Source organism: Ammospiza caudacuta, chromosome 15 (genome assembly GCF_027887145.1).
Source record: "Ammospiza caudacuta isolate bAmmCau1 chromosome 15, bAmmCau1.pri, whole genome shotgun sequence".
NCBI lineage: Eukaryota > Metazoa > Chordata > Aves > Passeriformes > Passerellidae > Ammospiza > Ammospiza caudacuta.
Genome location: NC_080607.1, coordinates 17,112,649 through 17,139,168, shown reverse-complemented (window position 1 = coordinate 17,139,168; position 26,520 = coordinate 17,112,649). Strand labels below are relative to the sequence as shown.

General features: G+C 40.7%; 2 protein-coding genes across 4 annotated transcripts; both read left to right on the top strand.

Moving 5' to 3' along the window:
• Positions 1-891: 891 nt before the first annotated feature.
• SPO11 (SPO11 initiator of meiotic double strand breaks) lies at positions 892-11,987 on the top strand. The gene is made up of 13 exons (XM_058814906.1): positions 892-989; positions 3,066-3,179; positions 5,565-5,653; positions 6,255-6,321; positions 6,514-6,622; positions 7,222-7,308; positions 8,622-8,658; positions 8,881-8,990; positions 9,882-9,981; positions 10,475-10,512; positions 11,159-11,235; positions 11,428-11,539; positions 11,784-11,987. Exons 1-13 carry the CDS (start codon positions 892-894, stop codon positions 11,901-11,903), a joined length of 1,158 nt encoding a protein of 385 aa, XP_058670889.1. The 3' UTR covers positions 11,904-11,987.
• Positions 11,988-12,930: 943 nt separating this feature from the next.
• On the top strand, positions 12,931-20,533 carry RAE1 (ribonucleic acid export 1). 3 transcript variants are annotated; one of them, XM_058814486.1, is made up of 12 exons: positions 12,931-13,089; positions 13,496-13,592; positions 13,725-13,829; positions 14,406-14,498; positions 14,890-14,976; positions 15,406-15,492; positions 15,727-15,798; positions 16,298-16,405; positions 16,712-16,818; positions 16,922-16,997; positions 17,503-17,697; positions 19,205-20,533. In XM_058814486.1, exons 2-12 carry the CDS (start codon positions 13,503-13,505, stop codon positions 19,289-19,291), a joined length of 1,107 nt encoding a protein of 368 aa, XP_058670469.1. In that variant the 5' UTR covers positions 12,931-13,089; positions 13,496-13,502; the 3' UTR covers positions 19,292-20,533. The 3 variants fall into 3 exon arrangements, with proteins under 3 accessions (XP_058670469.1, XP_058670470.1, XP_058670471.1); XM_058814487.1 differs by having other exon boundaries at positions 12,934-13,049; XM_058814488.1 differs by having other exon boundaries at positions 12,959-13,009.
• The last annotated feature ends 5,987 nt before the right edge of the window (positions 20,534-26,520 follow it).

Sequence of the window (26,520 nt, the reverse complement as noted above, 5' to 3'; positions counted from 1 at the left end):
GGCTGGATGAGGAAGGTACTGATCAAGATCAGCTGTTGGGCCACTTCCAAGCCAGCCTGGTTGGGTTTATTCCAGAAATTGGGATGCTGTGGAGTTTGTGGTCAGACATGGGCTCCATGGCCAGGCCTGAGGGCCAGCGTCCAGCAGCGGCCATGGCCTGAAGGGTGGGCGGGGCCAGCACCTGTCAGTCAGAAAAGGGCGGGAAAACCCTCAGGTGTTCAAAGCAGCCAGAGCGGCCCTTGGGCAACCAGGAGAGCAGGGAAAAGGCCTTGGCAGGTCAGGAAGGGTGGGAAAAAACACTGGTAGGTTAAGGAGAGTAGAAAAATCTCTCAGTTGGTCATTCAGGATGGGAAAATCTCTCCATTGGTCAGTCAGGATCGGAAAAGCCCTCAGCTGGTCAGGAAGGGCGGGAAAAGCCTCAGCTGGTCAGCAAGGCCAGAAACGGCCCTTGGTCGTTCTGGAGTGGCAGGAAAGGTCCTTGGTCAATTGAGAAGAGTGGGAGAATCCCTTGGTTGGTCAGGAAGAGCAGGAAAAGAGCTTGGTTGGTCTGGAAGGGTGGAAGAAGCTCCAAGTAGATCAAGATGGTCAGGAAAAGCCCTCAGTCAGACATGGCCCTCAGATGGCCAGGATGGGGTGTGCCAACTCCCACTTTTTATAAGGGGAGGGAGGAGCCCTAAGTTGGTCAGTCAGGAGGGGTGGGGAAACCTTGACTGGTTTCTTCAGCAAATTTCTGCCTTTTCTCTGTGACCCTGTTGTTTGAGCTCAGGTTATGTGTTTTACGTCCAGCAAGCAGAAGAACCATTTGCAATTTCTGTGATAACCTCTTTTTGTCTCCTTTTAACAGGGCTTCTTCCCTATCCAGAGAAGCTGGACTGACCTGCAGCAGCCTTCATGGAGGAGCACAGTCTGTGTCCCACTGAAACTCCAGCTGGGAACAAGGCCAGCTTCAGGGAAACAGGTCTGGCTGCTCAGGAGAGCCACGTCCCCAGGTAAAAAAATGTAAAAAATAGCACCTCCACTCCCTATGATAATGTTTAAGTAGGTAGGACACTATTGCACCAAACAGGCTCATGCTGAAGCAAAGACATAATCCAATACAAAAACAAATGGGGTCTTGGATTGCAAACAGCATCTTCATTCCCTCAGACCTTTCCAAAAAGTCTGTGGCTACAGAAATACAGAAAACTGTGACAAAATGAGCTTACTGAATTACACCAACAAAAAACCCTTGTCAATTTTTAAAGAGCCTTTCTGCACAACAGAAATCAGCCTCAGCAGGTAGACCAGTCTGGGAGTATCATGAAGGTATTTTAAGAAGAAAAGGATATTATTAACATTATTTGGAGATTTCTTGGTCTCTGGCTCATGACTTTGGCAATATACAGGTCTGAGTTTTGGAGTGTGTTAGATTCTTACATTGCAGATTTTAATTTTTAACTGTTTCTTTTGTGTATCTTGTTAGCTTTCTTAAGGTGCTATAATACTGATATTTTGTGCCATTTGTGTCGAAGATCTGTTCTCCTTCTGTATAGAAACAAGTATCCACTCTGCTGCAATCTGTTAGAAATGATCAGCAAACCCTGTGAGCTGTGCAGCACCTTCCCTTTCTCTGCTCAGATGTCATTGTTAACTAAACCACAGTGAATTTTAAGTAGGCATACTTGGCCAGTATCATATGTTTGCTTATTAAAATTCAGATAATCTCTGCAAAAAGAGGCAGAATATCAGCAGGGGGTACACGGAGACTTCCTGTCCTTTTCCTTCTATTTTGCATTTTAGATATTACTTTTCCCATTTCTGTTGGCTAGCAAAAGGAGAATTTGGGATTGGAACACAAACCTGGGCTTGCAAATTCTTCAGCAAACTCTGAAATACATCTGGAATATTAAGATAGTTACACTGGACAGAATAAAATTAATAAACAAAATATTTAGGAGTATCAAAGTAATGACATGATTTAGAATTCCAACCTATCTATTCTTTCATCCACCTGCCTATACAGATATTTTTGTCTTCAACACTATTTTTTTTCTTCTGAAATTTTAAGTTGCTCTAAAAATTATAATCTAGTTTCAGCAATGTAGGGAGTGTGTGGGAGCTGAGCTATAAAATGGAAGAAACATATTCAGCTGATAGAAGGGAGCTTTAAAGACAGCTTATTATTGTTTAAGAAGACTCTGCTTAATTTAAAAAGTCATTCTTGCTGATTTGAGATAATTCATTTTGTGTAGCATTCACTGGTATTGGCTCATCTTTCCTCTGTATATTACTTAATGACAGAATTGGACTTTGCTGATAAAACTTTGAGCTAAAATAAGTTCCATGAATTCTTTAATTCCTACCTAGACTCACGATAATGCAGAGTACGCTTGTAATTTTAAGGACAGCTGAAACACTGGAGTCAGATTGCTTATGAAAATAAAAAGCATCTGTCATAACACTCAACCCAGCCTGGAGTTTTACTGTAAGGGATCTGCTGCAAGGCTGCTTTGTCTTTTTAGGTGCAAGATACAGATTTGGTTCTTTCCATGGTGTGTCTGTTGAGACTGAACCTTCATGTAATTAAAATCCTTAGCAGTTAGTTCAGGGCAGCAGATCAAAAGGTTAATGTGCAATGCTACAACAGGAAGTATTTGTAGTCCTGAACACTTATTTGTAGTCCTGAACACTTTTTAAATTTATAGCATTTAAAAACAACTTTGCCAAAATCATGGCCAAAGCCAATATTACCTCATTTATAGTAAAACATTAATCATTAGTCACAAACCAGCCAGTTGGTCTAGAAGTTCAGCTGGTGAAAAATTTGATGGTTACAGGATTGAACAGAAATATACTTTAAATTTTGTCCCCTATTCATGCATTTGCAATGGAAAGGCAAAGGTATCAGGGAAACTGAGCAAAACAAAATTAAAAAATGAAAGTGTTCCTCCACATTTTTGAACACAACGTATGCTGTAAGCAGTTTTGGCTCACATGATTTTTGTAAGAGTGGAGATAGTTGATAAAACTCAAAGTAGAACTAGATTTTATCAAATAATCTGTGTTGTTAATTCTCTTTGTTTCAGTTCTGAGGTTCTTGAAGCAATTGAAAATGTTATCCAAGGTGTCGTTCAAAGCCTGGCCCAAAAAAAACCACCTGTTCTCACAGTGGCCAACAGAGCAGACTGGAGGAACATAGAGTAAGTAGGAAATATTTTAAAGTCCTGCCTTCTATTAATACAAATGCTATGAATATGAATTTGATTATGTAACTTCCAGAAAACTTAACCATACATAAGCATTATATAAGCATTAGAATCAAGAAATAATTTTTAAAAGTAATGGACAAATAAAAAGCAATGCTTAGTAACCACTCTGAACAGGCATCATCATGTATTAAGTAATAGCAGACCACAGCACAAAGGGAAATGTAAAACTACTGTAATAGGGGTTGGAAAGGAAAGGGAGGTCCTATAAACAATCCTTTTCTGGAAGCACTAGAAGCCAGAAATGATAGGTTGTGTTAGAGTGAAAAAACCTGGTTTAGGCTGGAAGAAATTACTGGCAATTCTGTTCTTCAAACCCTTTGAGTGCTTCCTACTTTCTTTTCTTCTGCTTTTCCTCGTGGTGTCATATTTCTTAAAATGATAGTGATAAACTTATCCTTTTTTTCTTCAGAGAAGATGCATCCCATCTCTCCCTGCTGTGTTTCTTACCTGTGTGTTGTTGTTCTGGGTTCATTACCAGCAAAATACAGCAAACCAAGCTTCCAGTACATTATTTAAATTTCAGATCTTCTGCCAGCTGACCTAGACAGGATCAGAGAAAAAGAAACCTGTCCTCCTTTATAGCACATTCTGTGATTTGTGGAAGTTGCTTGTGCAACAGTATTTTTCCAAGGAATTCACTTAAACTGAAAATCATCAAATATGAGAGATTAGCTGATTTCTACAATACATTAGCAAAATAATAAAGGAAAACACAAATCTGTCTCTGGCCTTGTAAGAGCTTTGGACATCAGTGGGTTAAAGGATATTCAGATTGATAAGATTGCAGAGGTGCTTTTAAATGGACACATTACAAACACTTAAGGTTGAGGAAGCACAGCAAACTTTCCAGGGTAACACTCTGGTGGAAAACTCATTTAATGAGAACAATAAACTTCTGCCAATCAAAAAACCTGAGGGGCCTGAAGGCAATCAGTTAACTGAAAAGCTTGTAGGTTCCAGGGAATTTAATGGTTTGTGTCTTGATAGTTTGACAAAAATGTTTCACTCAGATGTCTGTAAAATTAAAATACTCTTACAAAGTTTTGCAATTTTTGGCAGTCTTTGGGGAAATGGCATTCCATGCTAGAAAAACAAATGTGAGCTGTTAGTTACCATCTGAACACATATGGGGGAAAATGTTCAAATTAAAAAGAGTTAAGATCACAGTATGTTAAAAATAAGAGTCATCAATCACATCAAAAAGAGCAGAACCATTATTTCTGGTGGAGAAGTGTAATCTCAGATATGCCTTACAGAAACTGCCCTGCTGGAGTAAGCACAGTCCTGGGAAGAACGGGAATGATCCAGGTTTAACCTGAGAGTAACTCAGGGAAGTCTTGGTTACAGTTTTCCTTCTTTTCAGTTCCAATGTCGGGAGCAGGCGAGCGAAAAGCACAAATAACTTTAAAATGTTGCAACACAAAGGCAATAAAGTTACTTTAAAGCTGTCGGGCAGATGCTGCACGGGCTGTCCCTGTGGGTTTGTGCAGCGTGCGCGCTCTGCCACCCAAAGGACGCACGGAGCAAAACCTTGCACAAAAGAATTTGGGAACACGATGTGGTTTGGGATCAAATTACAGCTGTTAAACCACCAGCACTTTTAAATGTACCTACAAAACTCCGAAATGAAATAGAATGCTTTAAAGGCATGATCATAAGGCACTAAATTACTTTAGAGTAAAGTAATGGAGTGTCCTTAAGAAAATAACTGATTCTTTTGGTGAAATGTGCACCTTCAGATGTGGAGTGGTGAAACATGAAATACTGCAGCTCATTTAGGTTAAACAACTGTTTAGAGAAGGATACACTCCCTTTTTGTTCCCAACACTTAGAATACAATTAAGTTATCCTGATAATAATTTAAGGGCGTAATTTAGATAATATTATTCTATTTTGAAATAGTAACAGTTTTTCATATAATCTACCTGAGGAAGTCACTTGTGTCAGATGATTTTTATTTTCATTATGATTCAGATTTTTTTCTGCTGATTTCTTCTTTGTTTTCATACTAAGTAATTACTAATGTTGATACATTAACAGTTCTAAACATGTATCAAATCCTTTTCTTCTATTTCTGTCTGGAAACTTATTTACTTTATACTTTAATTCGGTATTGGAGCATCTTCCTGAGAAAGTCTTTGCTGCCTTTTTCCTTTGGCCACCCCAAGCCCACCCAAGCTGATGGTTTCTGTGCTGACTCTGAAAATAGCACTTGATCATAGGAAAGAGGTTTCTGAGTCTGAGTTACCTTGCAGACAACAATTCACCTGTACTCAGGGAGTTTGCAGTTTATTGTGTTTGTTTACATTATGTCAGATTTAAAGATTCTGTAGGTCTACAGATGATACCAGGTTGTACTACAAAACAAATAAGAAGTGACTGCCCTCAATCAGCAAGAAGATTTGGTAAGTTAAAAAAAAGTCCTAAGTGGAGTTCTTGGGTTTTTCTTTTTCTTTTTTTCTTAGTTCCAAATTTCTTAAAGAAGATCAAAAAAATAAAATATTATACACTACAAATTGGAAGTGTATGGCTGATATAACCTGATACTATGGTCAGCCTTTCAGCTTTTCTCTTTTTTTCTCTATTAAATTATAGTGAGTGACAGTGAACTTAATAGAATATTCCTAGAGTTTCTCGCTTCCCTTAATGGATATCAACTAAAGGCATTTTCAATAAGTCTTAATGTAAAAACATCACCCTTCTTCAAAAAACTGGCCAGAAAGGAATCTTGGAATACAGACAATAAGCTCATTTCTCTTTCTAACTCAGTCATTTCATTTCTTGGCCTGGACATTAGTGCATACATTCCCTCACTTAACCCCCTCATATTTTTTCTCATTATGATAGGAATTAATGAGTCTATTGAATAGTACAATCTCTGTATTTTCACAGTACATGTCAAACTTTTATTTATATGACACAAATATGGTCTTATATAAAGACTAATTATTGCATACACATTTCTGAAAAGAGATAGAATATTTTGTAAAATGTTTTTTTTTTCAGCTCTGACACTCAAAATATTATCAATGATCTATAAGATGGTGCAGAGCAACACTTATGCAACTAAAAGGTAATGGAGTCAATTTCTGCAATTTCAAATAAAGCTGTGCTTTAAGTATTTTTTTGTGAAAATCAACCTGCAGGATACAAACCTGCAGGATTCTTGCACATAGAATGCTTTAGGTTTGTTCTTTATCAAATTCTCATGGGCCTGCAGCTGTTTCAGTATTATAATTGCAAATACAATATTTTGTCTTGATAGAGATATATATTATTCAGATACTCTCCTGTTTGGTAGCCAAAGTGTTGTGGACCAAATAATCAATGACATTTCTTGCATGCTTAAGATACCCCGGAGAAGTCTGCATGTGGTAAGCGGCTTCTTGTCAGTATTTCTGTCATTATTTCCAAATATTATTAAACTGATTCAACTACAAGGGGAAATAGCACAAAAAGTTGTCAGCTAGAATTAAACGGTTAAAATAAAAAGTCTCATTGGTGCTAATGAAACCTATGATTTATTGTGGCATTCAAAAGGGTTTTTTCTTCACACAAAATCCAGAGTTTGCTTTTTCCAAAGGGTTTGGGACAAACTGCTAGTTAAAATCGCAGGAGCTTTGGTTATCATATAGAGAAGTGCTTAAAATTCAGAGTGCAAGGCAACCTGTTTACAAGTTTCTACTCACATGAATTGATAATTTGGGGGTTAAATGAAAATTTAAAGTACATCAGAAATGTAACTACCTGCAAATTGACTCATATCTCATATGTTACAAGGGTTCCTTCATACCTAAAGTTATTTTTTGTAATTCCTTATGTCCATGAAGGCAAAACATTTCTTAGTGTTTAAAAGGCTGAAGGCTGTGAACCACTGCTTAGTATCAGTGGGAATTATTTTTTGAGATTTCTTGCTTTGTCTGTGCAATATAGTAGCTTCCCATTTACTCTGTACAACTTTTCTTTTTCCCAGCTGTCTACAACTAAAGGTTTTGTTGCTGGTAATTTAAGTTACACTGAGGAAGATGGTACAAAAGTGAATTGTACCTGCAGTGCAACAGTATGTATTATAAACCACAAACACAATCCATAGCATCTGCCTGTACATGATAACCTGCACTCCTTGTGGCTCAGGTTACAGTGTACATTCATTACACAAACCTCTGCTTGGGACAAATTGAGGCATTACAACCTGAGTGAATAAGACATGAAAATATTGCTGAACTGTATTATAATTCTGGAGCTCAGACTCTATATTGTAATTCTGAGCTAGACCCACCAGGAACAAATCTTTGGATATGGTTTTTAGCACTACCTTCTACCATGAGATCCTTGCAGAGGAAGGTGTATTACATTATATAATATTTCATATCTTAGGCTTTATGTTACAGTGTTCTGTCAAATGAGTGCTCTTGAAGGAAAGAATGCTGGGCACTCTGAATATACAGCATTTCTGTCACTGCAGATTGAATTCTGGCAGAGAGAGAAAACAAGTCAAAATTGCTTTAAGGGGAGGAGATTCAACTGGCCTAGTCCTGAAAGATTTTCTACAGCAGTGCAGAGAATGAAAGCAGAAATAAAACTCAGACTTGCTGACTAATGTCACAATTTTCTGAAAAATGTGTTCATTGTAAGCCTTAGTCGGTCATTTCAAAATTGAAGGGTAACCTTAGCTGCCCATTACACTTTGTTTGTAAGCACTAAATCCCCTGTTACTGTTCTCCATATTTTTATTTGCTGAGTTGTTCCACTTTGGCACTGGGGTGATTTACAGTGAGGAGTTAAAACAGACCACACACTTCCATATATACATTATCTTTGACCAAGTTCTTCCCCCAGTTCCTGTTTTCCCATCCATATGCTTGCCAGATTCAGCCAATCCTAACTGAAGATGTAAAGTAAACATCACCATGTCTTCAAGCTGTTGCTCCAAAATACTCATAAAATCAGGTTAGAGGCCAGCAAAAGTATTAATTTAATGGTCTTACAAAAATATTGTTTAAATGTTTTAAGTCTGTATTAAATTTGCAATCTTCTCACCAAGCAGACTTTTTCCTGGCTAAGACAGATAAAACATTAATCAAGGTATTACTATCTTCATCATGCCCATAGGATGAACAATTTTCTGCAACAGTGGCACAAATACTTTTGAAAAGCATCTTGTGACAGGGGGACTCCTAGACCACTACACAATAGTGCACATGAATGGTAGAATACACTTGTCAAGAGGTGAAAATGTCAGAACTGATCTTGCTTATAGAGGAGGAATGGTGCTTTCAGGATGAAATTGTGTCCTTCATTACCTAATGTTGTTATTTTAAAATATATCATTTTCTCAATTTAAAATGATTAATCTCATTTTTGTTGTTTTAGGCAGTCACTGTGCCATCTAATGTTCAAGGAATTAAAAGTATCCTTTGAGCAAGGACTCTAATCATAGACAGAAAAAAAGAAAGTAAAAACAAGAAATATTCCAAGTAAAACAACGTTCTGGTAATTTTTGCTTTCCTTGTTGGCTCTGAAATTGAGTCATGATCACTGCTCTTGGCCCCAGAACAGGTATTTTAGAGCAGTTAGTTTTAATTGATTGGTGTGATGGATCATTTTACACACAGCTGGCCTTAACCAAAAGATTTAACCTCACATGCCAAATTTATATTAATTGTAGAAAAAGATGCAACTTTCCAGAGACTCCTGGATGATGACTTCTTCAGTAAAGTGTCCCCATGTATCATGATCACGGTATGCACCTTGTATTTCATATCCTCCAGCTGCACCTCATTTAAGGAATATTTTAGCATTGTAGAGCTGCTCAAACTTGGGCAAAAGGCCATAATTAAATTAATATGAAACATATTTAACAATAATTGTTAAAATTTAATTATCCTCATAGAAATATGAAATACATGCTCTAAAGGCTTATTTCTTCCAAACATCTCCTCAGAGCTTGGTAGCTTATCAGCTTCCTGTGCTGCTGCAAAGCTGCTGCTCAGTCTCAGAAAGGCTCAGCTGTTGAGTGACCTTTTGTCCTTCAGGACCTGAGGTTTTGCAAACCCAAATGAAACAGAATTGGTTGATTTTGGACTGTACTGAAAGAGCTCTGGAGCCAGGGGAATTAACAGGAATGTGTAAATGAAATATGCATACAATGAGGAAAAAACATTTTGCCATTCCTAAGAGAGATAAGCACTTCTATTCTGCTATGCCACAAATGGTCCAACTTCAGTCAGTCATAGCAAGAATTTATTTCATATTGTTCCATTAGTGCCATAAATAAATAAATAATTTTTAAGATAAAAAAGTGACCTTCTTACCCCAGCTTATGCAGACACCAGGGTACATCTATGTATGAACTCCCAGACCTCACAAATCAACTCCTTGAACAGAGGAATGTCTGATGCTCCTGCAGTGCCCATAATCCAGAACACCTGCCCAGCTGCTCCCAGCCTGGCCCTCCCTCTGCACAAAGCCAAAATAGGAGCATAGAACTTTCCCTGCAAAACAGCTGCTGGAGAAATGGTTCTGCCAGCATTTTGTTTGTTTGCTTGCTTTTAATGGCAAATATAAACACATATGTAGCCAGATGTTGTTTCAGTTAATATAAAACCATCTGCTTTTCTTTTATTTCTTTAGGGAAGAGGCATACCAGATCTTAATACACGACTTTTGGTCAGGAAGCTGTGGGATTCTTTTCAAATTCCTATTTTCACCCTTATGGATGCAGATCCACATGGTAAATCTGTAGAGGCTCAAAGGCATAAAAGGAAAACAAAATTTGTTTAGAATGTCCTTTCTCACTCTTATGGGAAGGTTCTGAGAGCTCAGAAATCCCACACAATCAGAAGGTGATGTATCTACATTGATCCCCCCTGAAATTAGGGAGATTACTGCAAAGTGAGAAGCAGCTGCTCAAAGAAATAGTATTAAGAGATATGAATTACACAGGATAAAGAAGTACACTTTTAATAAGAGATGTTGGACAATGTGTAAAATAGCTGATTATCCTTAGGTTTGAATTGACTGTACACAGATAGTGTGAAACATTTGACTACATGAAGGTGAGATGCTGAGATTCTGATTGTTTTGACATAATCTAAAAATATATGTAAACCACTAATCTCTAAGCCATAACTGCTGTGCCACGAAACTGATTTTTAAACAGCCTCTTTAAGCATGCCCACTGTGCAGACAGACAGACACTTGACTTTTGCTATTCTGCAACCCAGGTGTAGAAATAATGTGTGTCTACAAATATGGATCTGTGGTGAGTATATTTTTCTCCTTCAAATACCTTGTTTTATAGCCTAGCCTGGAAGCTGGAATGCATGAAATGCTACAGCTTTTTCAGAATGTGTGCTGCCTTTTACCATTTTGATTCAACACAAAGAGGTGATTTTTAGGCCTTGTGTCTGCAGAAACAGCTTCTTCCTGCAACAAAAAGAAAGTGGATAGAAATGCCAGGTGTTTGATTTAACCATATTTCAAGTTTTTCTCTGCTGCTCAGGCAGTTTTCAGACAGTCCCAATAGAAAAGGGCTCTCCATTTAGATTTGTTTCTGCCTTAGAAGAGGAACGAAGGCTGGAGGGACCTTGGGAGCAGGAGAACCTAATTGTGAGATGGGTGATTTGCACAAAATAATGTTATATTGCTAAAGATTTTATTCTGGCCTGAGAATTTGCTTAGGCATACTTGTGTAATGTGGAACGTTATGGAAGAAGGAAAGAGGAACAAGGAAATATTATCCTGTTACATGGCTACAGACAAGGAATGGGCACACTGCAGGGAAGGCAGGCAGAGAGAGATGAAGGCAGAGGGCAGGATGGGGGAACTGTTCAGCAGAGAAATGGAAAAACAACATCCCAAGTTAAACTACAGATCGCTGAATGTTACAGTGACCTTTCTTATTTTAGTCCATGTCCTTTGAGGCCCATCATCTCACTGTTCCTTCTATCAAGTGGCTTGGTCTCCTTCCATCTGACCTCGAGAGGTGAGTTATTTCCTCAGGAGAAACAGAAGTATCCTTCTGCTTCACACCCAGCAAATGCAGTTTTACTACACAAAAACCCATTTAAATCCATTACTCTTTCCATGCATTATTTTGGCTTAATATAAGGAAGTAAGATGGACAAATATATCTTTAAGTGTGTGAGAAAATGTAAGAATTTTATTTTCTTTGCAGATTAAACATATGCAAAGATGCCTTGATTCCATTTACAAAGCAAGATGAAAATAAGTTAGCAAGTATTCAGAAGAGACCTTACATTGCTTGTCAGCCACTGTGGAAAAAAGAGGTTTGTATAAACCTACTGTTTTCTATTTCATACTCCCCACAGGACAGATCCTATATCTGACAAGCTCTTAGGACAGCAGAACCAGCCAGGTTTTGTAGCCTTAAAAGAAGGCAAGACTGAGAAAACCTGGGATGTCTCTCTGAACCACTTTACAGCTCTACATGCACATACAATGACTGGATGGAATTTTCTTACTTAATTTCCTAGACACATTAATTTTTCCTCCTTTTTTTCCCCCTTTTAGCTGGAAATTATGGCAGCATCTAAACTGAAGGCTGAAATTCAAGTTTTAACTACTGTCTCAGCAGATTACCTCTCCAGAGTCTATTTACCAAACAAACTGCAGTTTGGTGGATGGCTGTGAATGCTGCTCTGCAAATGAAATGTTTTTCTATATATTGATTTAATTTGACTGCACTTAAGGAAAAAAAGTGCAGAGACAAAGGAGTATCTGTCAGTTTCTTGTTCAGTTTCTTTATCTCTGTACCTAGAGTATAATTTTTTCTCTTCCTTTGTTCAAACTATAAGAGTAATTATGATTTTTGCAGACTGCTGCTACGTCCATTCTGTGGTTTCTGCTGTGAAACAGTGCCATGTGGAATAGTACACATAGAAAAGATAATGAAATATGTTCTTTCTGGCCAGAAAAATGTGAAGGTCAAAAACATATCCAGGAATTGTTTTGCCTTCTGTCTTAAAGCACTTCATGATGTTGTACCAAGCTTTTGGTATTTGAAGGGAGTGAAAGACTTGCTTAAGAATTAATTATATGTGCCTCTTTTTTGGAAATTATTTTAGGTACTGCATTGTGGGGTTTTGTGTTTACTGTAAATTATTAAAAACCAGAAATAATTCCTGATTACTGTATATCTCAAGCAGCTATAAAACTTCAGGCAATCATATTACTATTTGTTTTCAATGAACAAATAAGAAAGTGGATGTTACTGATTAAGAATTTAATAAACAATCCTGTTAATAATGCACATCATAACAGAATCATTTATTTCATTTCATTCATTTCATTCATTCATTTCGTTGATTTCATTTATTTTGTTGTCTGTAAAACAGTAAAGAGAAGCAGAAAACTGTGGTGATTGAAGTGTACATTAATTTTTATGTGAGGGAGTCAGACTGCAGAGAAAATGCCTCCAACATTGATCTCCACAGGCATCAGCACAGATCTTGCAGACGATATTTTCAGATTTATTTAGATTTATTTAGTTGGGGTTTTTTACTGTCACACCACTAGTAAACTTGAATTAAACATCCGGCCGGCCCCGCCCCAGGCTCTGCCCCGCCCCAGGCTCTGCCCCGCCCCGCCCGCTCAGGGCGCAGCCGCGGCCCCGCCTCGCGCCTGCGCAGGAGGCGCGGCCCGTCCCGCGCTCGCCGCCGCTCGCGTCACAGGTCCGGCCCGGAGCGGGCCCGCAGCGGTGCGTGAGGGGAGCCCCGGGCCGGAGCGGGCCCGCAGCGGTGCGTGAGGGGAGCCCCGGGCCGGAGCGGGCCCGCAGCGGTGCGTGAGGGGAGCCCCCGGCCGGAGCGGGCCCGCAGCGGTGCGTGAGGGGAGCCCCGGGCCGGGGGGCGTTCCGGTGCCGCCGGACGGGCAAAGGGAGCCCCGCGGAGCGGCGGCCTGGGGGGTGGGCGCAGAGCCCCGCTGGGGTGTGCGCCAGAGCGGCAGCACCCCCGGCCGCGCTCGAGTCTGGGCTCCCCGGGTGCAGCGAGGGGCACGGCGGGGTTGGCTCTGCCAGGGCGCGGCCCGAGAGGGCAGGTGGGAGGTGTGGGGGTCCAACAGCAACGAGAAGTGTCTTGTTATTTATTTATTTTATTTTACTGTATTTTGTTTGATATATTTGTATATCCCTGGGTGCCTCCCAGGGGCGTGCTGCTGTGGTGGCTGCGCTGAGACGCCCCGGGCACGCTGGAGGGCCTTGCGGGGTTCAACCTTTCTCTCGTTCGCAGGGCAAGGATGAGTCTGTTCGGATCCACGTCGGGGTTCGGTACCGGCGGTACCAGCATGTTCGGCAGCACCACAGCCGATAACCACAACCCCATGAAGGTGCGTGTGCCAGCCCCCTGTGCTGCTGTGTGTGTTACTTTGTCACAGCAGGACCTACTGACTCACTTTATAAAAGTAATAAGGGCTCGGTTCGCAGTTTTCAAAAGTTGTTCTGTCTCCTGTCCTTCATAGGATATTGAAGTAACATCTCCACCTGATGACAGCATATCTTGTTTAGCATTTAGTCCACCAACGCTGCCGGGTAATTTCCTCATTGCAGGATCGTGGGCAAATGATGTAAGTATTCTCTGTTAGACATGGAGATGAATAAAGTGCCTAAACTGCAAAATGGGATCCTAAAAGCTTGTGCAGGGCACCTGAAAACATAACTTGTTGAAGTACTGCAAGATTTATGTCTGGTGTCAAGGCACTAAGTTTAACATAGTTGATAAGTCATCACAAACCCAAACTATTTAAGTTATTAATTGAGTTATCATAGCAAGGTTTTTTTTGTTTATTTGGAGGATGAAATTCCAGCTGGCTCAGGCAGGGAGGGAAGACAAATGTGGGCATGTTTTCTTACTGTTATGTTCTGCCCAGCTGAGGGTTCAGGGTTCTCCAGGACAGTGTGGTGAGGGGTTACAGGTTTGCAAGGCACTCTTGAGGTGGAATTGGAGTTGTGGGGCTGAGTTTTGGTTTGCAGCTGAGAAGAATATAAGCAAAAAAACCAAGGTTTCACTGGCTCTGAAAAACACAGACTTTGTTATTTATAACCATGCATTTTGTTGACTAAACTAGGGCTGGAATCTCCAGGACAAGTTTTTTTAAGCTCCTGTTAATGTGGTTTATCTGCATTTGCTTCTCCTGTTGCAGGTTCGCTGCTGGGAGGTTCAGGATAACGGACAGACAATTCCAAAGGCTCAGCAGATGCACACAGGGCCTGTACTCGATGCCTGCTGGAGTGATGTAAGTTGCTTTTTAAAAACAAATGTACATTTTTACCTAAATTCCATATAAATTGGTGTGTGGTTTGCAGGCAGATGATTGCCACAGGTAGCTGCAGCCCATGGTTGTTGCACAGACTGAAATTGCTGTAAATGTGTGCTCAGTGTGTCCTAGTGGGATGGGCTGGCATGGGTGTAAAAGTCAGTTTTAAAGTTAGGATGTGTTAAAAGCTAGATAAAAATAGCACTGTTTGTTCTTCTATGACGTAGGAATAAATAAATTTGAATTTATGTTTCTTCTTTGTCTTGCAATCCCTCTACATGTTACATTGATGTTACACTGTTTCTAGAAGAGAACAACACTTGACAGTTTTCCTGTTCACTAATCTCTTGGTTTTATTCTTATTTTTTAGGATGGGAGTAAAGTATTTACTGCTTCATGTGATAAAACTGCCAAAATGTGGGATCTCAACAGTAATCAAGCAATTCAGATTGCACAAGTAAGTAAAGCCCAAAGTACTAAATGTGTTTTTCTGTTTTTATTAAAAACTATCTTTCTAATTTTTATACTTTTGTGATAGTGAGGTGCACCTGAACAGGTGATCAAGGTGATTAAAAATCCCTGTGCATCTGTTTCTTGTGTTTTACTTAAGGGAGCTCTTTCCACTGCTGCAGTGATCTCACTAAGTCACCCTGATGCATTAGAGGGGAAAAATATTTTTAAGAAGTCATTCTATTGACTTCATAAATACCAGCTTTTTATTGCAACAACAACAGAATTACAATTTACATTTTCAAATGAGACGTTAATGTCTGTTTGTAGAATATGTAATTGTGGTGACTAAAATGAGTTACCAGTTGTAATTTAAGCAGAGTTGTTCTCTTTAATGATTGCTTCCTGCATGTGTGTTTGTCCTTTCTTTCCTCAGCATGATGCTCCTGTGAAGACCATCCACTGGATTAAAGCCCCAAATTACAGCTGTGTGATGACAGGAAGCTGGGATAAAACTTTGAAGGTATGATTTTTACCTGAACACATGGACAAAGAGTTCTAATAATTTGTGTATAAAAATATTTACATGCAGTGAAAATATTTTATTAATCTCTAATAATTAATGGAATAGCTTCACTTCAGAGGGAGTTGCACTATTCTGACTGTAACAAGAATGAAACAGTTACACTTAAAATCACTACAGGAGAATGTGTCCTGAGCTCCAGGTGTGAGTTTGTTTGTCTCTCTGTTCCATCAGTTCTGGGATACCCGCTCACCAACTCCCATGATGACTCTGCAGCTCCCTGAAAGGTGTTACTGTGCAGATGTGGTAAGTCAGGAGATGTGGCAAACTGGTGCCAGCTGGAGAACTGGGAGGAGGAAGGACTTTTGGGGGCTTCTGCAGGACAGGATTTGGATACTGTTAGTGTTTGATGTCTGTGTGATTGTAGTGCTAGAACATTATCTGATCTTCTTGATCAGGCCCTGGAAAATCGGGATTTTCATCATACAAAACACCCTTGGTGTCCTTTTAACATCACAAAAGTCAGCATTGAGGACTGACCCACCCTTAGTTCTGGACAAGTTTGTAAACCACTATTGCACTTCATGCTGGAAAAATTAGCTCATAATTAAAAGATTTTTGGTGTGTTAAATTTCTCAGTGGCAGGGAAAAACTTGAAATGTGTTTAAAGATGTGTGAATAAATGAACTTTTTCTTTATCTGCTTCCTATTTCCCTCCCTCTCATTCCTTTAAGTTCTTCAGGGTGCTCTGCCATGCAATTAACACGGGTGTCTCTCTTCCAACCTGTTTTACAACCTTATCCAGGTTCATCCTATGGCAGCTGTGGCCACTGCAGAAAGGGGTTTGATAGTTTATCAGTTAGAGAACCAACCTTCTGAATTCAGAAGAATAGAATCTCCTCTGAAACACCAGGTAAATAATAATATTTGTATTTATACAGATCATTGACATTGTGGGCTTGACATTTCTTGTAAAAACATGCAATGTTTCAAAACCAAGTTATCTTAGCATGGCAATGACCTGGTTTGCCAGTGATCTGTTGCTGATCTTTACAAGGATTTAGAAATTTAAACTTGCCCAAATTCTCAACAGAATCTGTGCTATCTCTTGACCTTGCTAGTGGTTTTCCCTTACCTTGCATTGATGACTTTGAAGTTTTGTGTTGCTGTGAAAAAGATGTCTCTGCCTAAAACTCCTGTGTACCTTTCTCCAATTCAGCATCGCTGTGTTGCTATTTTCAAAGACAAAGTGAACAAACCAACTGGATTTGCCCTTGGAAGCATTGAAGGCAGAGTAGCTATTCATTATATCAACCCCCCAAACCCGTAAGTATTCAATAAAACATCCACTATTTATTGCTCAGGTCACAGGGATGGAAATAAAAAGCTTTTTTTAAAAATATTTTAAACTTTTTAATTTCCTTTCCAGTGCAAAAGATAATTTCACTTTTAAATGCCATCGCTCCAATGGAACAAACACATCAGCACCTCAGGACATCTATGCTGTGAGTATCCAACATGTGTCATATATACACTGTACACTCCTAATGTAAAGTTGGCTCTGAACTGTTCTCCTTCACCTTTTATCTTGCCTAAGGCTCTTGGACACATTTAAAAACCTGTCATAGTCATTCCTTAAGAGGAAAGGCAAATTTTTATACTCTCATAAAACAAGCACTAGATCAGCCTTTCATTGAATCTGCTTGTCAACAAGTGGAGTTGACACTTGTTGATCTTGCAGATACTGAAACAATAGTTGTGTAATGGCATTATGCATTGGATTATTAGGTACTCAGCCAAAAAGATGGTGTTTTTCTTGTTGCTTTGGTGGGCTTTCTTAGCTGGTTTTTGGGGATTTCTTTCTCCAAAGAAATTTTAAAGAAATAAGAGCTGTATTTAGTTGAAATTTAATGTATTTACTCTCGTAGACTTCAGCTCACCTTCTGTGAGTGTGCCCATCACCTGTTGCTGTGTGTGGTGTTTTTCATGGTGTTCTGTGTGGCTCTGCAGGTTAATGGGATTGCATTCCACCCTGTGCATGGTACTCTGGCCACAGTGGGCTCTGATGGGAGATTCAGCTTCTGGGATAAAGATGCACGGACAAAGCTAAAAACCTCAGAGCAGCTGGACCAGCCAATATCTGCTTGTTGTTTCAACCACAATGGCAATATATTTGCTTATGCTTCCAGCTATGATTGGTCAAAGGTAAGAAGGATTTAGACTCATGTTCATACTTTCAGTTGACACCTAAGACTCTTCTTCTTGTGAGGTTTTTGCTGGTTTTTTTAGTAAGTTGTAAGTGAACCTTTCTGATTTCTAAGAGAGCTTCAAATGGCCATTTTGGCCACTTGATGAAGTTTAAGATTGAAGCTGTGAATCTGTGGTGTTTCAGCTCTAGCAGGACAGGATTGCTAAATGTTGCTGGTTGACAAATGTGGATGAGCAAACTGTAAATTCCCTGATTCAGAGGTTGCTATGGTTGCTCACACAGCACGGTTGTGCCGTGGGCAGTGTCACAGGGCAGTGTGGCACCCTGACAGCTTCCCACAGAGCTTGTGAAATGCACATCTCTGCTGCTGGTGCAGGCAGAAAAGCTGTCACTGTGATTATAAACACTTACACCAGTGTTTGAATGCTCTCTATTAAATTTTCACTGCCACTTAGTGAGGCTTTTGATAGTGCTTATTTATTTATTTCTCTTCCACACTTAACAATGCAGATGCAGCAGAACCTCAGCAAACCATGATCTGTGGAAAATCAATACTTCCTAATAGTTTAAGGAGGGAGGGCAGCAAGCTTGGAATGTAACTAATTTTCATGGTGCTTGGAGGATAATGCTCTTGTGGTTTTGAGTGAAATGAATGCAGAAATCTCAAAGATTAACTCAACTGCATGCCACAGAGAGCTAAATTTTAATTCACTGCATTGTATTTAGTCCTCTGCCCACATTAAAATATTTGTTGGTGTCAGGGCAGATGAATTCCTCAGTTCTGCTGCTTGGGTAGACTTTCAGATCTGTAAACCAGTATTAAATAGTAAAATCAGTTGGTGCTAAGTGCTAACCCTCCTTCCTTCCCAGAGCCATTTCTTGTCCATGGCGTTGCTAATTTCCAGCTTGCCTGTTGGACCTCAGTAGCTTTATTAGTGTTTACTCTCCCTGATTTGGATACTTGGGTATTCATTTGGTAATGTGTATGAAAATGATATGCAAAACAGGACATTTGCATCTGCAGCTGGGGAACAAAATTCTGCAGTTGCCTGTAGAACTTGGGCTTCACTTGGGAAAAATGTGACCTTATGTCATTTAAAAGATAGAAAATCTAAAGTGAAGCTGGGTGGCCATTAAAGGTTTTGTTTTTTCTGTGCCTCAAATGACATTTAAAAGAAACAATACTGAGTTCCTTGGCTGCATCTGTAAAGTAGAACTTAGAGATATGTGGTTATTTTTTAAATTAAAAATATTTCATACTTTAAAAATGGATAAAAGTCTCTTAAATTTTACTTTATATGTATAATTCTTGTAATTGCTTGTTCAAGTAAGCTGTTCCTAATCCACCAGTGTGGTCCAATATCTGGTCTTAAAGGCTTTAAGATTAAATTTAAGATTAAATCTTAATAAACCAAACTAATGGAATATTTACATTCTCACATTTTAAGTAACACTGATATTTTTTCTTTGAAGAGAGTAAATGTAGATTATTTTTGTCTTTAGGGTCATGAATTCTATAATCCACAGAAGAAAAATTACATTTTTCTGCGAAATGCAGCAGAAGAGCTGAAGCCCAGGAATAAGAAGTAGTGAGTCTGACTTGAACTCCTCTACTTGTTCTGCCCTTCCTGCCTCTGCTCTTTGGCCATTTGTGCCCTGTTGCACCATGGTTCAGTCAACTTTGGATCACAAACATTTAGCAGGAACTGTAAAAATGACAGTAAATGTATTCTGACTTGCTGGAGAACGTTTCCAAATTAGATACTCTGATGTGTATAAGAAAGAGAGGCTCGTGTTGATGTGACTTAACCACTCTCTGTTCCACAGCAATAATGAAATTGCAGCAAAATCAGAATCTGGGGTGGATATTCCTGCTTTGAAGTGCAACCATTGGTATCTCTGGATTTATTTTGTTAGTATTACATTAAAATATGTTAATTATAATCGTTCTGGAGAAGTTGTATAAATACTGTATTTTTTGTAAGTACTTGGAGAATCACCAGTAATTCTTCTCAAAGGAGGCTTGTTTTTTTTCTTATTAATAATTCAGGGGTTCTTTCATTGCTTTCTGGTTTTTGAAATGGAAGCATTGTCTGCTGTATGCCAGGAAGAAATGCCTTGCAAATAGTTTTCCCTCCTGTTTTAGATGACTAGGAAGGTATGTAGGGGGCCAAGGGCAGTGACAGAAACTCAAGGCAGAAGATGGGCCCCGTGCAAACTTTAGATTTTTCTGGCACTCCTGCAGTGGACATGACTTCTGAGCAAACTGCTGTTTCTAGTTCAAAGGAGAAGTTGCAGTGGTGCCAAGTGGTGAAATAGCTCAGAGTTCAGGAACATGAGCAAACCTTTAAAGGTTTTATTCATGACCAAACCAATGTGTGCAAAATCCCTTTTACCCAAGCTTCTTTGAAGCTGACACCTTTTAGAGCTGTAAGTTGAGCATTTTAACATGGTTTTGTCCTGTCAGAGGGTGTTCAGGACTGAAAAATTCATTTTTGTATTAACTAGAAAGTAGTGCTGGGAAGCTTCATCCTGATCAAAAATGCTGTGAAACAAAATGAGTGGGTCTCTTTCTGACTTGAATCTACCACTGTTTACTTTTAACTAGCCAGTTGTATACATGCCAAAGTTTTCTTTTTGGAAGTGAATGCTTATTATTCCTGTCTAACTATTGTTTGTTTGATAATGACTGAATAAAAAGGGGATGGGGGGAGCATGTATAGAATTTCATGGCATATTGTACAAATTCTCTGTAAAACTGTTATGGTTTAATGCTGGTGGTTACGGATTCATGCTGAGTTTCAAATAAAATTTCTACTAAATGCTTTTTTATATTCAGAAGTTCTGTTCCAATAATGTGGGCAAGGCAATGTGCTTCCTGTTTCAAAGCAGCTTCTTGGCCTTTCACTGCAACTCAGGGACATTTCTGAAAGTCAGCTCCTTTTCCTCCAGCTGCCTAAGCTGAGAACCCAATGCATTTTCCAACTTCTGTTCCACTACAAATGATTCCTGTGGGTTTGCCTCAGAGAATTGGGAGAGCTGGTGTGAAAGGCCTTTTGTTCTGAGACAAATCAAGTTCATTGCTATTTCAGCAGCCAAACACCTGACATGGTGAGTACAGATGAGTCACAGACTCTTCAGACTCCCTCCAGCCCACTGTCTTCACTGCAGACTCTTCCCTCAGTTCATCAGTTTGTGCTGGATGGGTATTTCTTGTTTGGTATAGAGGAAACTCCTTTAAATACACCCAACTCTGCATTGTTAAGGCATTATCTTTTTCTGTTTTATTTCTCAACATAGGTTTTTTTTTCCCTGCTACCTCTGTGTTACATAGTTTTAGATTTTGCATTCATGCACAATTTGTTTTCTTTAAGGTAGGAAAGAGTTCCCAGCACTTAAATCAGTAGCTGATCATTTGTTCAAACATTTCTTTGGTTTCTGTTGATTTTTCCCTGAGGTTGTGATTGTTATGCAACAATCTTTGGTTGTTAGCACATTTTTCCAGCCTTCCCAGTCAACTGAATGCCACCAAGCAACTGCAGGCTGGAGATCAGGTGTGAGTGATCACTGAAGTGTGCACAACTCCCACTGGAGTGAACAGGGAGGAATGGAATGTGTCATTGTTTCCTGCTTTAAAAAAATCTCATTTTGTTTAAATACCTACCAATGTGAGTGAGTGAGAGAAAATAGATGAGTTGAGCAGGTTACATTTCTCTGGGATCCAGTGGAGCTGCACCTGCTTCAGTGGCCACTGGGGCCAGCACTGGTGAGTCTGCTTTCATAACACATTGTGTGTCAGGATGTTGAGGGCTTACTCTGCTGGCCTGAATTCCTTTGTCACTGAGGCTTCAGAATTATTTAATCATCACTTGCTACTCGTTCAGACTAATTTTAGAAGGACATAGTTTCCATTATGTTGCTGTGCACATCAGATGTGTTCAGCTGGGAGGAGAGTCAGGCTTTGAACTGAATTGTTTTCCATTACCCAAGTTAAGAGAGCACATTGGCAATTTGCTCTTCCCTGGAATTATTGTGAGGTTGTGTTGTAAAGTACACACAGCTGTATCCCTTCAAGCATCAAAAATGGAGTTTATTCACACCCTTTAAAGTGTTAATGCATTTCTGGAAATGTATTCACTTGCTATTCTGTGGCAGTTACCTGTCCAAAAAAACTGAGTGAAGAATGTAAGATGCTAACATGTATCCAAAGCTAACATAGGAATACATGATGTATAAAATAACTTCTTTAATTTTCTGAAAGTTTGCTGTCAATGTGTTTTATTGCAGGCAAATAATCTTTGGCATAAAGAGCAGCCCAGTTAAACCCCTCATAAGGGGAACATTTTACATTTTCAGATGAGTTTCCTGCTGCTGCTCTCACATGTCAGTGGTTTTGCACATTGGTTTAATGAAATGTACTTCAGAAAACGAAATAATTGGCAAAGTTTGTCTGCTAGAGCCTTTCAGAGATGAAACAAGACATGTTTGCACAATGGCAGACAGGCAGAGTATTGATTTACCATCTGCCACAGGAAATGCAATCCTGAATTGGTGAGTATTCCAGTTTAGCTCCTAGGCCAGAAAACTTGGTCACTGAGTTGTTCTGCAGAGGGGAGTGGGTTTGAGACTGAGGTGGGATTGGTGTGCATGGGATATTTCAATAAAACTTGCTGTGCCTGGCTCAGTTGAGTGCTGAGCAAGTGCTGTTTGCAGATGAGGTGTCTGGACAGCTGCCCACGATAAGGAATTGTGTCAGATCACTATCATGACGTTTTACACTCTCCAGCCTTTGAAATGACAGAAACTACTGATTCCCAATTTGTTTGCTTTCTGCAGAGATGAACCTGAGCAAAATGAAATGGCTGTTAATTTCTAAGTCTCCAGATTGGCTAATTAAGTGCCATTGGCAGTCATTTGGGTAAGACTGATTTATTTCACAAAACTGGTGCAGATTCATTGTGTAAAGCATTTCCCCTGGGTTATTGAGCTTTACAGCCAGGTGATGATCATCACCGGGAGCTGCAGCACACAGTAACGACTGGAGCAGATTCAGGACAGGAACAATTCCCCGGTAACTTTCCCCACCCCGGCAGCTCCGGGTGCCCGGAATGCAGCAGTGAAGCCGCGGCTGTAACGCTGCTGTGGTGCCAGGCGATGGCAGTGCTGATGGCTCCTGAGCGCAGCTCTCCTCGCAGCCGGGGCTGCAGCACGCCTGGGGCTCTGCACGGAGCTGGAGTGCTGCTGGAATACAAGGTACAGTTATTTGTAAAAACAGCTTCTCCCAAAATACTCAGGGAACAGAAAAAGATGGAAATCATTTCCATTTTTGAGTTTTCAGGAGTGTACCTGGTACCCATGCACATAAACAAAGTCTTTAGAACTAACTATGCAATGCTCTTTCAGCTGCTCAGTGAGACATCTGACCAGGCTGGTCATGGATTTGTCCCCTTCTCTCACTACCAGGCCCTGAAGGTCCCCTGAACCAAGCCAACCAAACCAGTTTCTTCTTCCCCTGGCTGCTGGCCTCAATTCCTGGGCTCCATTCCTCCCTTCCTTGAAGGCCCCAGGCTCCTGGGCAGCCCAGTGCTGCTGCTGAGCACCCAGGGCTCTGTCTGTGAAATTATGGAGTTAGAAATGCTCAGGGGAGAGCTGGGACCCAAAACTGCTGCTGGGCAGTGACCTGTGAGCCCTCCACTGTCCTCTGCTTCCTCAGGGCTGAGTGGCTCATTCTGGAACATCATTTCCAAGTGTATGTGGCTGTTACATTGATTTACTAAACCATGTGTTAGGAGCCTCAGACTTGCAGAAGGTCCAGACTAAAAAGAAATTATAAATTCTGTATTGTGCTATTTACAGTTTGTACCATATTGATGCTACTTGTAGAAATCCTGTGCCATACTAATCATAAATTCTGTGCTGTGCTAATCAGAATATCCTGCTGAGAAAACCTTGGTTGTAACTACAATTTAGTGCTGTCTTTATTCTGCCAAAAACCCCTAAAAGAACCCATCTGTCCCATTAGTGTCAGGTGCAACAGGTGTAATTCAAAGGGGAAAAACCCAGGAATATTTCCACTGACAGAATGTTGTCTTTGCACACCTTGGGCTGTGGGTTGGAGCTGGCAGAACTGCATTTCATCCTGCAGCTGGCGTTCTAACAGCTGGAAGCCATCTCTGCATTTCCAGGTAAGCTTGGGTTTATACACAGCAGTGCAGGGCCCATCCTGCTCTCAGCAGCAGCACAGCCATTCCCTGAGAGGAATCTGCTGCTGCTCTTCCTTTGCCAGGTCAGAATAAATGGAGCAACAGCAGCTGGCTGTGGGAGACTGCTGGGACTGCCCCTGGTTCTGTGTGCACCTGGAGCAGCAGTGCCCCCAGGAATCAGCAGCAGGGACAAGCCCACGAGAGCAGAGCCCCTGGAGTGGCATCAGCTGCAAGCAGTGTGAGCTGAGAGCTCCAGGTAGGTCCCACTTGATGCAGAATGGGACCTGAGTGACCAAATTGATCTCACTTCTTCCTCATGGGCAAAGCAAACTTGCAGGTGTTTGCACCATTTACCTGCTTCTGGAATGGGTATGGTGCTACAGCTGGGAAAAGTAATTCACATTTTTAGGTCTTGGTTGCAAGGTACATGAGACTGAGGCAGCACCACAAAGGGGAGCATGTGCCTTGGGAACACTCGTGCATGGACAGAGTAATTCCAAATGTTTGTGTTGCATCAGTTCTGCAAATGCTTTTTGTTACAGTGCATAAAAGATACAATAGCTGCCAGCATTAGCTTTGTAAAGAGAGACCGTTTTCTTCTGTTGACTAATTATGCAGTGAATATATTCAGTTTGAAGGGACACTTCAATAATTTAGCAGCATGTGCCAGGTAATACAGCAGCTTTTGTCTTACTGGTGGCACAGATCTGGAATCGTGTGTAACCCAATCCCTGGCTTTATGTTTTCAAGGAAGTGTTTGGTATAGCTCCTGTATCAAGTGCCACTGAAAAGCAGCCTAGATAAGAGATTAGGGTAATGCTCTTGCCTGGGTGTAGGGAAAGTTTACCCTTTGCTGCCCAGGGTGTCTTTTGCAGGCAGTAACTGCTTTGTAGTGTGAGGTGTGGATGGGCTGAGATCCAGCAACGAGTTTGTTTCAGGAATGGGAGAATGCTGCAAACTGCATGTTGAACACCCAGGTCAGCTAAGCCTGTCCTTGGGCTGCATTAACAAATGCAGTTTGACAGGGAGGGCTTTCTGTCATTCATGTTTCTTAAATGCAGATTGTTGATTTGCTGCTGGACAGACAAGGAGAGGGGCAATGTTCATTTCCTGGGAACACTGTGAAATAAAACTCAGGTAATGGATTTTCTTCAACCCTTCCCAAGGTACTGGCTCACAATTGTGCCATCTCCCAGAAGGGTGTAAGCTCAAATGTCCTTTTCTGACCCCCTGCCAACTGGTTCAATCACCTTCCTTCCCTTGCCTATAAAACACAGCTCACTACTGATCTACAGCACAGGGAGATCCATTTGGTTTGGAATATGCCATGATTATTGCAGTCAGTAAAGGGCAGAGATAATGCACTAGCTCAAACTATTCTCAAATGACTAAACTGCAGCTCAAATACAATTTTTACAACTGTTTTTCTTTGGAAGGACAGCTGTCTGCCATGCTCCTGCTGTAACAGTGGGATTTATTTGGAGTCAGGTATCACTCACTGACAGGTAATTGCTTTCTGCAGATACCTGACTCTTTTCCTTGGAGGTCTCCCTTTCCTAAGTAATGCCCATTCTTGGTCTGTAGCAGCAGGCTTGCAGACAGCAGTTGGTTGGTTGGGCATTAATGTTTAATTTACAGAGCAGGATCTATATAATTGTAAAGAAGAACATCTGCATTTGTGGAACATTGTCAGGCTTCAAACATGAGTATGTAGCATTTCAGAAACACTTTAACTGGGCTGAAACAGCTTTTCAAAGAACCACAGAAAGATGGTCTATTTAAAGAGAACAGCTTAGCAAAACCTTGTCATTGAGCCCTTCCAGCTTTTGTTCAGCCATTGGCTGTGTGATGCAGCTGGGGCCACTCTGCAGTGCTGACCTGTGTCTGCCACAATGCCTGAGCTCATCCACTTCATCATCTGGGCACCTTTCTTTGGTGGTCCTGCAAACAGCAGCAGGGAGATGACAGAGAGGATGATTTAATTCCCCAAACTGTTCTGAACGTGGCTTGGCCCAGGGTAACATTTCCCACTAGTGACCTACTTGCTGCTTAACAGGGCTGGTGCTGTCACAGCCACACTGGTCTGGAAATAGAGGAGTGGTTTTTTCTCCTTGTAGGCTGATGAAAATGTTCTTTGAGGTAAGACTGGCCCTGGCACCCCAGGGCTGGCAGAAGGAAAACCACACTCCAAGCAGCAGAATGGATTTCCTCATTCAGTACTGATCCACACACTTCATTCACAAGCTGGACTTCAAATTACAATCAGCCCATCTGCCAGCCTTTTTGTCCTCCTGAGGATGCAAAACCTGCCCTCTTTCTTGTCTTGTACCTTTCTCCATGTGCTTCCCCACTAACTAAAGGCATGATGGGCACTAACTGGGCTGTGTGATTTAGCAGGATTGGCCTGCCTTTGTTCCCCTTGTCATGTTCAGCTGATGCCATTGTCCTGTGGCCGTGTTGGGGACATCGTGTTGCTGCCTGCTGAGCTGTTGGTGGCTTTTCCCCACCAGGAATCACTGCTCCAGCAGACTGGATGTGGATGTTGGACTCTCAGGAGCCAGTGGCACTGCCCAGGTGAGCTTTGTCCCCTCCAGTCAGTGATTGTGCTGCCCTGCT

Bases quoted from the DNA above. Each gene is read 5' to 3' on its own strand.
- RAE1 (XM_058814486.1), top strand. From the start codon at position 13,503: ATGAGTCTGTTCGGATCCACGTCGGGGTTCGGTACCGGCGGTACCAGC. The intron at 13,593-13,724 runs GTGCGTGTGCCA...TGTCCTTCATAG, and splicing joins ATAACCACAACCCCATGAAG to GATATTGAAGTAACATCTCC. The intron at 16,406-16,711 runs GTAAATAATAAT...TCTCCAATTCAG, and splicing joins AATCTCCTCTGAAACACCAG to CATCGCTGTGTTGCTATTTT.
- SPO11 (XM_058814906.1), top strand. From the start codon at position 892: ATGGAGGAGCACAGTCTGTGTCCCACTGAAACTCCAGCTGGGAACAAG. The intron at 990-3,065 runs GTAAAAAAATGT...TCTTTGTTTCAG, and splicing joins CAGGAGAGCCACGTCCCCAG to TTCTGAGGTTCTTGAAGCAA. The intron at 9,982-10,474 runs GTAAATCTGTAG...TCTGCAACCCAG, and splicing joins TATGGATGCAGATCCACATG to GTGTAGAAATAATGTGTGTC.